Genomic DNA, 8,568 nt, shown 5'->3' with positions numbered 1-8,568 from the left:
GTCAAGATGCCAATTTATTGGTAGAATAATGTTTTCTTTGAAACTAGTCAAAAGTCATAAGAAGTTTACAAGAAGCCAAAAACCTTAAAAAAAAAAACACAATTGTAAAAGAACATGAACTTGAAGCCTAATAATTTAGATCAGTTGATCTATAGTTGTTATTCCATTCAAACAAATGATATTGATGATTGCAATTGAGGATGAAACTGAAAGTCAAGGGCCCTGGCTGAAGTGGAAGATGATTTGATTGTTATTAGATTGTCGTTTGGGGATAATAACGCGAGGTGTTTTTTACAGCTGGATCTTTCATTGATAGTTTGTATTAAATTGGAACTCTTGTGACAATTGAAACTTACTGATTGATTGATTTCAGTTGTTTTCACCCCTTTTTTTTTCATCTAATTGTCATAAAGGTTTATGGCATGTAGTTGATCTCTCTCTTTTTATACTTTTCTTATTTATACGTTTCAATTTTATGTAATTTATTATATTTTGTAGTTCCTTGCGTTATGTTTATAGCGTCGGTTATTGACGGAGAATCAGCTAGATCTTGATAACTACATACAATATTGATATATTCAGCTGGTTTATTTGAAGCTTTGACCAGCTGAAAAATGCATTACAACATTACAACCCAGCCTCGCAGAACTCCATCTCCATTCACATCTTCACCTTTTAACACATCAATTTCCCAATCTCTTAATCACCAACGTCCTACAGTGTATTACACCCGTCGGCATGCCGTAGGCCCACCGGCGCCCTCCAAATCTCAATTCGATTCTCGGAGGAACCCAATTTCGCGGATATTTTTTTTATTGCCTGAAATTTCCGGATCCAAACATGGAGACGACAACGTAAACAATCAAAATCAATATAAAAACACAGATCAAGTCTTTCTCTGAAGAAGTTTTGGAAAGTTTTGGAGATTCGAGATGACTGAACCTACACAGATAAAACACGTTCACGTTCCAAGAGCTGCTAAGGCATGTTTAGCATGTCGTCGTCAAAAGACTAGATGTTTCCCTTCAAATGATTCGAATTCTTGTTTACGATGTCAATCATTATCAAGACCTTGCAGTTTTCTAAAAGATGGTGGTGCTGATTCTTCTTCTGGTGGTGGTGGTAATGCTTCAACAGGATCTAGTGGTAATAGTAATAGAAAAAGATCAATCAGTGCGATTGATACTTCAACCACTATAGATGGTGTTAATATTATTGAATTAGATAAAAATGTCAAAAAAATTTTAACGTTATTACAACCAAAGACACACCCAATCACATCATTAAACAGAGGGGAAGATGATTCAACAACCACGAAGCATAAATCACCTTTCCAAACTAGTCCATTTACATTGATTTCAAATTCCGTATCTAGTCAATCTTCAACAATACGACAACTTTTCAATCCAACAAATATCAAGCCAACTCCGCCAATAAGTGTGTTAACGTTGGAGATAATCACAATAAAGGAAGCTATTACATTAGTTGACAAGTTTAAAGAATGTTATGGTCGTTGGATCTCATTGCCGAATAATATAACAACAGAGGAATTAATAAATTCTATTCAAATTTCATCACCAATCTTATTAACATCAATTTGTGTTACAAGTCTTCGTTATCAAAAACAAACAAATCATGATAATAAGCTCTATTTGGATTTAATAAAACAGTTGAAATTGGAACTTTTCCAAGAAATTTCAAACCCAATAAATTCTTTAGAATTCTTAAAGGCATTAGTGATTTTATCAGTCTATGGTTATTCTTTATCAGTATCAGATTTCACAATAGATCCTTGGTTTCTATCAGGTATTGCAGTACAAAAATTTCTCACATTAGATGTTGATTCTGAATTATTAAATCTTGATAATTTACATGAATCTCTAGATCTTGAACAAGAATGTGAGAAGTTGTCAAATTTTAGGATTTGGAATCATATTTGTCTTGTCCATTTAGTTAATTGTGTCTTTTCTTCAAGAATGTGTGTATTGGATGAAATCAGATTAGATCAATCAAGGAAAAGTTTAGATCTTTCACAAGCTACAAATTTTGATGGAAGAATAGTTAGTGAGATTTCATTACAGTTGTTACTTTATAACTATTTACAAAGTGGCTCAACAACAAATGATCTTGGGAATCATTTCAATACTGATTTTGAAAGTTTTGAACAAGAATTGAATCTATGGCATGAACAATGGAATTATTTATTTAGACAACCAACTTTACAATTTGTGGAATTTGGGTATCATTATGTCTATCTTGTGGCAATGTATCATTATCAATTTGGTGGGGATAAGAAAATTGATGAATTAGATCAAGAAGATGAAATTAAAGATAAAGAAGTTTTGAAAAAATTTATTTATCATTCAATAAGGTTGATTGATCATATAAATGGGATTAAGGATATTGTTTATTTCTTGTGCTTATCTGATCAAATCCATCTTTGTACAATGTATACAACATTGTTATTTATAAAATTGATTAAATGGAGTTACAAATATGCTGGATTAGGTCAAATTGATATGTTGGATTTAATATCAAAGGCTAAATTGATTAAAGAAAAATTCATTCAAGTTTCTCGGGAAACTAATGATCTAGCTTTTACATTTGCCACCAGTATCCAAGAAGCCATTGATTCAGTATTAGCTGAGGCATAACCACTACACAGATTCCTTTCATAAATAGATAATATGTATTGACTTCATGATTTTAATCTTTTCTGTTTTTTTTTTAAAACTTATAAATAAAAAATGACACTGGTTGTTGATTTGTATTGTAGAATCTCTGAAACTAGTTGATTGTAAATTGAATATATGATATTAGGATGTATTTTTCTTCATTTTTTTCAATTCATTTATTTCTTTGGATCTTTAATACCTAAGATAGCACGACCAGTGTAGTATAAGTTGATGGCAGTGACACCAGTGAATAAAGCCCAGAATGGATAGATGTAGAATTTAGATCTTGGGTGTTTCATCCATAATGGTTTTGGGGATGATTGGTATAATTTTTGTAATTCAATAACTCTGTTGGTAGCCACTATTAATTCACCTGTTAGTAATTCATTCAGAAAAAAAAGAGGTATAATGGATTATCTTGATTGATTAATCCATCTTCTACCACTAATTGAGACCACTTACTCTTGGTTGTTGTGTATTGACGTTGTTGTGGATGTAGAATGATAACACACCATTTAAAAGTTAGTTGATTTTTTTTCCCAGTTTTCTTCTGCCCAATCAACGCTCAATTTTTAAACCGTCAGCGCACAACTGCGACGCCGCGACACACTGCACAAGGACACTAGCCACAGTTGAGGAAAGCACTAGCCACAGAGAAAATGGCAGTCTGTGGCTGGTGACACTCAAAACTATGGCTTCGAAGACATAATTAATTAATTACAACATGAATTGGTACTTTAATGGTCTCTATAATGATCAATTGACTGGTTGATAATGACATTCAAAGTGAGTGCAATGGCTACTATCAGGAACCTCCCCCTAACAAACAAAATTAGAGACTTGTCAGATTCATCGCTAGTGATGGGAAAACATACTTTGGAGATGCCATCTTGCAAACTAAACAGTCAGATCCAAGATTAGCTACTGAGGCATACAAGATATCAGGAAACATCTTTGGAAACTATAAAGTGACCGATGAAGTGTTATCAATTGATAAATTATTACCTCCATTGGATCATAGTCTAGTTCATACTATCCGTATGATTGGGATGAATTATAAAAAACATGCTATTGAGATCAATTTACCTATCCCCCAATACCCATGTCTCTTTTATAAACCAGTCTCTACCCTAAACGGCCCCTCAGATGATATTATTATCCCCAAAGTGGCACAGATTGAAGATATCAGAATCGATTATGAAGCTGAATTAGTTGTTGTTATTGGGAAACAAGGTTCCGATATTGAAGAATCAAAAGCTTTAGATTATGTTTTGGGTTATACTGCTGGTAATGATGTTTCTCAAAGAACTTGGCAAATAGAAAGAGGTGGAAGTCAATTCTCAACAGGTAAGATGTTTGATACCTGGGCACCTATTGGTCCTGCAATTATTTCACCAGAGTTGATTCAAGATCCAAATGATTTGAAAATAAGTTCGAAAATCAACGGTAAAATAAGACAAAATAGTGTCACTAATGATATGATCTTCAACGTTAAAAAGTTAATCTCATTTTTATCTCAAGGAACAACACTATTACCTGGTGATATCTTGTTTACTGGTACGCCTCAAGGTGTTGGAAGTGGATTCAAACCACCAAAGTGGTTAAAAAATGGTGATATTGTGGAGATAAATGTTGAAAAAATAGGAACATTACAAAACAAAATAAACTTCAAAGCTTTATTGTCTATTTGATATTATACCCCATCAGACTCATCTGTATCATCCAATACTCTAACTGCTCTATTTTAAAATATTGTTAGTAAAAATCTTCTTTCAATTTCAAAAACATTGTACTCACCTTCTCCTTCTTGGACTTACACAGTCCTCATCATCGTCAGAATTTGCATCCTCTGGTGCATCGATTATAGGGAACGGTTGGTGAACATCATCTTCAAACCCATTCCATGTTTCATAATATTCTGAATGTGTACTACTCTGCCCATCTTCCCAAGGCTCGTCATCATCTATAAATGTTGGAACATACCGTCTTCCTGGCTGCCTCACTGGTGAAGAATCTCTTGAAGCATCAGTAAGCTCTGGATTGACATCCGCAATCTCCATCTCACCTATAGATCTATCATCAATAAAATCTCCATCTCCGTCAGACATATCACGATTTATATTAAACCCATCATCACTACTATCACCCGATTCAAGCTCTAAATCAACACCTCTAAAATCATCAACAGAGAAATCCGTATCAGCAGATGATATCTCATCTATATATGTGTTTCTCAAATGAATATGACAATTTGGACATCTATTCCCACGAACTTCCCAATGACAATTACTACATCTAGCAACACCATCCGAAATATCAACAACGGCATGCCCCGTACTTTTGAAAACTCTTTTAAACAAATTATCATGTGTGACATCTAATTTGTATTGTTTAACTTTCAAAGCTCGATCTCTTAAAACATTCTGTGATAATGATGATATTTTTTGACATGTATCCACCAACGTATTAACCATATCTTGAACATGAACATTTAAATAAGGCTCCTCCACCAATTCACTTCGACATGCAGGACATGTTTGATTTGTTTGTATCCAACTCGTTATACACTAAAAAGTTAGCTGAAAGCTTTCACAATGGTTTTTGGGGAATACTCACTTCATAACAAAAATTATGACCACATTTTGTCATAAACGGCACAAACATATGATCTTGACAAATTGGACATAGCGTGGACTCTAGTGTCTTTTTAACCAAATGGTTAGTTAAATTTGGCTCCTAAGAGATGGTTATCATTAGTATTTGATCTTTCAAGGGCAAACTTTCATCTCATCTTCACAATTCCCAACTTACAGCTTCCAGAATCACCTTCTCTATTGACTGATCCATGATTTACTGAATATTTTCTATTGAAAGCAAACTTTTAAGATATTTCACAAGTTTTGGATTAAAGAAGAATAGAATATTAGCATGAGAGTTTTAAATTCTAAAAAAATTTATGTGACATTTCAAAAAAAAAACGAGATGCGACGGCTCTTAACAAAATTTAAGTTTCGAGACGCTCAGGTCACGGGACCAGAGAGCATATTACAAAAAATTAAGAAATGAATATCTAATAATTGTATTTACAAGTGATATATATATAGATATAAAGATACCCAATCTTAATAAATCAAATTCTCCCCTTTTCTTCTATCCTCTCCAATGCAATGTAAAAACAACAGATCTTTATTAAAATTCAAATTATGCAAATGATGATGTGTAATATGTACAAGATGGAGAAACTCACTCTCCATAAATATAATGATCAAATGGTTTTTCCATGTTCTCTTCCACCCCTCAAGTCTCCTTATTCCATTCCTCAAAAAATTCTATGGCATTTCTGCAACTTTCTTGAGCTTCTTCTCTTTGTGTTGTATATTTCTCCTTGATCTTTTCATGATGTATATCAAATTGATTTAAAAACTCTTCAAAATTTTCAAATGGTTCCTCTGCGTTCTTTTTGATGAAATATTGTCTACCAGTTTTCAATCTTTTTATACCAAAGGTACTAAGTTTTACATCGTCATCAGTGTAAAATAACTTCATAACATGCAAGTAATTTGGTAAATCCTTCTTTCTAGCCAATGCTTTCAATAACGTGATGTAAATATTTAGATTATTTCTTTTCTCAACTTCAGCACTTGATGCTCTTGATTCTTGCAACAATTCAATAGCAAGATCATAATTGAAAATATCAATACAGATATTTGCCAAATCATTAAAATGTGAATGTGTCATTTTGTCTCCATGTTTCAATTTAAAATCACCAATTAATGCACTCCCCGTGTCAAAAAGCTTTAAACCATTATTATTTTCAGCTCTCAAATCATAAATTGTCTTTTTCAACCAAACCAAATCAAAATCAACAATCATATCTGTATATAATTGACATCCCAATTTGTAGAGAATAAGAATCTCTGGTGATTTTATCTTTATTAATCCAACCATAGCAGACATTAATAATGGGAATTCCGGTCTCAAACCTTGTCTTAATCTATCATTAATCAATACAATGATTTCTGCATCTTTTTTCTGGTGGAGCAAATCATTCAAGACTTCTAAGCTTCTAGCTAATCTTTTATCAGAAACTGCAGGAACGTAATCAGGCAATGAATTCCTCATCTTATTTCTTAATGATATAGCTTTCAAAAATTTATTCTCCAGTTGTGCAGTTAAATAATGTTTATGCATGAATTCCTCAATGGTATCTGTAACAATTTTTGCTAATTCAGGTTCTTTAGTTATCAAAGTTCTCCATAATGAATAAATAAACTGAGGTTGGATATGGATTTTTTTATCTTTAAAAGATGCAAAATAAACAAGTAATCCATCAACATCACCAACTTTGGCGAAAAATGAAAACAAGATGTTATTCAATTCATCAGAAAATTCAATAGAGTCCTCTGATAAAAGCTCCACAAGTTTGAACATATCATTTCTTTTTAACTTGTAAGAGAATATTGACATCATTTCCAAATAAAAACTATTCAAAAGATAAGGTTTCTTTGACAAATTTGACCTTATTTCCAAAATCTTAGACCAAAGCTTTTCATCATCAATCTTCACTTGCTGTATCAAATCATGATAAAACTTATGTAATTCCAATTCATATAAATCACAACCTCGTTTCTCCAGCACATTTGCAAGACTTTTGAATTCACTTTCAGTTGCATTTTTTGCATAACATTTCATTATTGTGCTATATGACTGATTGTCAACAGGTACATTTGGATTCTTTTCTAACAGATCAACTGCAAATCTGACTGATTGGAAAGTACCAGACTTTTGCACAGCAGATAAGAATGACTTTAATGTTGAATCATTCATGGGAAGATGTGAATAGACCATTTGATATAATAATTGTTTGGCAAGCTCTTGATTACCGTTGAAAATGACAGCTTTTAAACCCATGTTACAATATCTAACTTTGAGTTCTGGTAATTCCAAATATCTTGAAAAAACAATTTCAACAAGTGAATATTCTTCAAGTTGAGAAAAAACACGCATCAATATTTTTATGATCCGTCCCTTTTCAAATGATTTACCTGGGAAATGGTTATATAGTTCAAGGATAATTGGGTGTTTACTCCTTATCTCTAATTCTGCCATGATCATACCCAATTGTTCTGCTGTTAGCTCTGTTTTGTGTTTGACCAAGAAAGGAACGATGTCCTGATATAATTGTTTGTGAATAAGGAGGAAAGCCGTACTAGTGATTGATTGCTTAGCAGGTGGTGATTCCATGCTGGATTGAGCTGGTTCTAAAGATTTTGATTTATTTTTTGAAAGTTTTCGTTTCAAACGAATAGGTATACGAACAACACCTTGAGAAATGATGGAGGTTGAAAAACTTCTGATGCCGGGGCTTCTTGATCTAGGATTGAGTATATGCCGTATAAGTAGGGAAGATGGATATATGGTGGGCGTGGATGATGATATTGTGAATATTAGTGGACCATTTTTCAGAATTTGCAACTTTTGCAGAATTGACGGCACTTGCAACTCCAGCCCAAGGCCTCGCATGGCAATATAAATGGCTCTCAATAGCTCTTAAAGTGCCCTATAGTTTGTTTGAATGAATTGATGCCTTCAGTATTTGACAAGATTGAACCATAACTTGGTTGTACTGTTGACTGTTTTCCTGTAATAATATGGCTCGATCAAAATTTATTCTTTTTTGGTGAATTAAAACCTTTCTAGTTGGTGGAAATCGCCCTTTTTTTTTCTCTAATTGGATTGATTCAAATCAATATTCCAATGAAACACCCTCGAACAACCTCTATCTCTTCTTATTTTGCGTAAGCACTCGATAATGGCCCGATCTCATCGTCTTCGCTAACAAAAATTATCATCAAATTTTTCAACCAAAAACATCCTGCGATTTCCGACCTGT

The 8,568-nt window shown here is 33.0% G+C and overlaps 5 protein-coding genes across 5 annotated transcripts; 2 read left to right on the top strand and 3 right to left on the bottom strand.

The window, feature by feature from the left end:
- Window positions 1-932: 932 nt before the first annotated feature.
- Window positions 933-2,654, top strand: WICANDRAFT_61670 (Zn(II)2Cys6 transcription factor domain-containing protein; the record flags this gene model as incomplete). Its single annotated transcript, XM_019183228.1, has 1 exon — window positions 933-2,654. The coding sequence occupies one exon, from the start codon at window positions 933-935 to the stop codon at window positions 2,652-2,654; it is 1,722 nt and encodes a 573-aa protein (XP_019040308.1).
- Window positions 2,655-2,851: 197 nt separating this feature from the next.
- WICANDRAFT_28229 (cytochrome c oxidase subunit 7) lies at window positions 2,852-3,028 on the bottom strand (the record flags this gene model as incomplete). Its single annotated transcript, XM_019181462.1, has 1 exon — window positions 2,852-3,028. A coding segment is annotated over one exon (177 nt), but the record flags the coding sequence as incomplete, so codon positions are not given.
- A 421-nt stretch (window positions 3,029-3,449) lies between these two features.
- WICANDRAFT_61668 (fumarylacetoacetate hydrolase family protein) lies at window positions 3,450-4,366 on the top strand (the record flags this gene model as incomplete). The annotated part of the gene is made up of 2 exons (XM_019183227.1): window positions 3,450-3,461; window positions 3,512-4,366. The coding sequence occupies 2 exons, from the start codon at window positions 3,450-3,452 to the stop codon at window positions 4,364-4,366; spliced, it is 867 nt and encodes a 288-aa protein (XP_019040306.1).
- Window positions 4,367-4,368: 2 nt separating this feature from the next.
- WICANDRAFT_77745 (uncharacterized protein) lies at window positions 4,369-5,522 on the bottom strand (the record flags this gene model as incomplete). The annotated part of the gene is made up of 4 exons (XM_019184604.1): window positions 4,369-4,414; window positions 4,473-5,242; window positions 5,292-5,411; window positions 5,487-5,522. 4 exons carry the CDS (start codon window positions 5,520-5,522, stop codon window positions 4,369-4,371), a joined length of 972 nt encoding a protein of 323 aa, XP_019040305.1.
- A 293-nt stretch (window positions 5,523-5,815) lies between these two features.
- Window positions 5,816-7,595, bottom strand: WICANDRAFT_90324 (uncharacterized protein). The gene has a single exon (XM_019186229.1). The coding sequence runs from the start codon at window positions 7,584-7,586 to the stop codon at window positions 5,973-5,975; it is 1,614 nt and encodes a 537-aa protein (XP_019040304.1). The 5' UTR covers window positions 7,587-7,595; the 3' UTR covers window positions 5,816-5,972.
- Between the last annotated feature and the right edge of the window lie 973 nt (window positions 7,596-8,568).

Source organism: Wickerhamomyces anomalus (assembly GCF_001661255.1).
Source record: "Wickerhamomyces anomalus NRRL Y-366-8 unplaced genomic scaffold WICANscaffold_2, whole genome shotgun sequence".
Classification (NCBI taxonomy): Eukaryota; Fungi; Ascomycota; class Saccharomycetes; order Phaffomycetales; family Wickerhamomycetaceae; genus Hansenula; species Hansenula anomala.
Note: the sequence above shows the minus strand (reverse complement) of the source record. Positions and strands in the feature narration are given on the sequence as shown.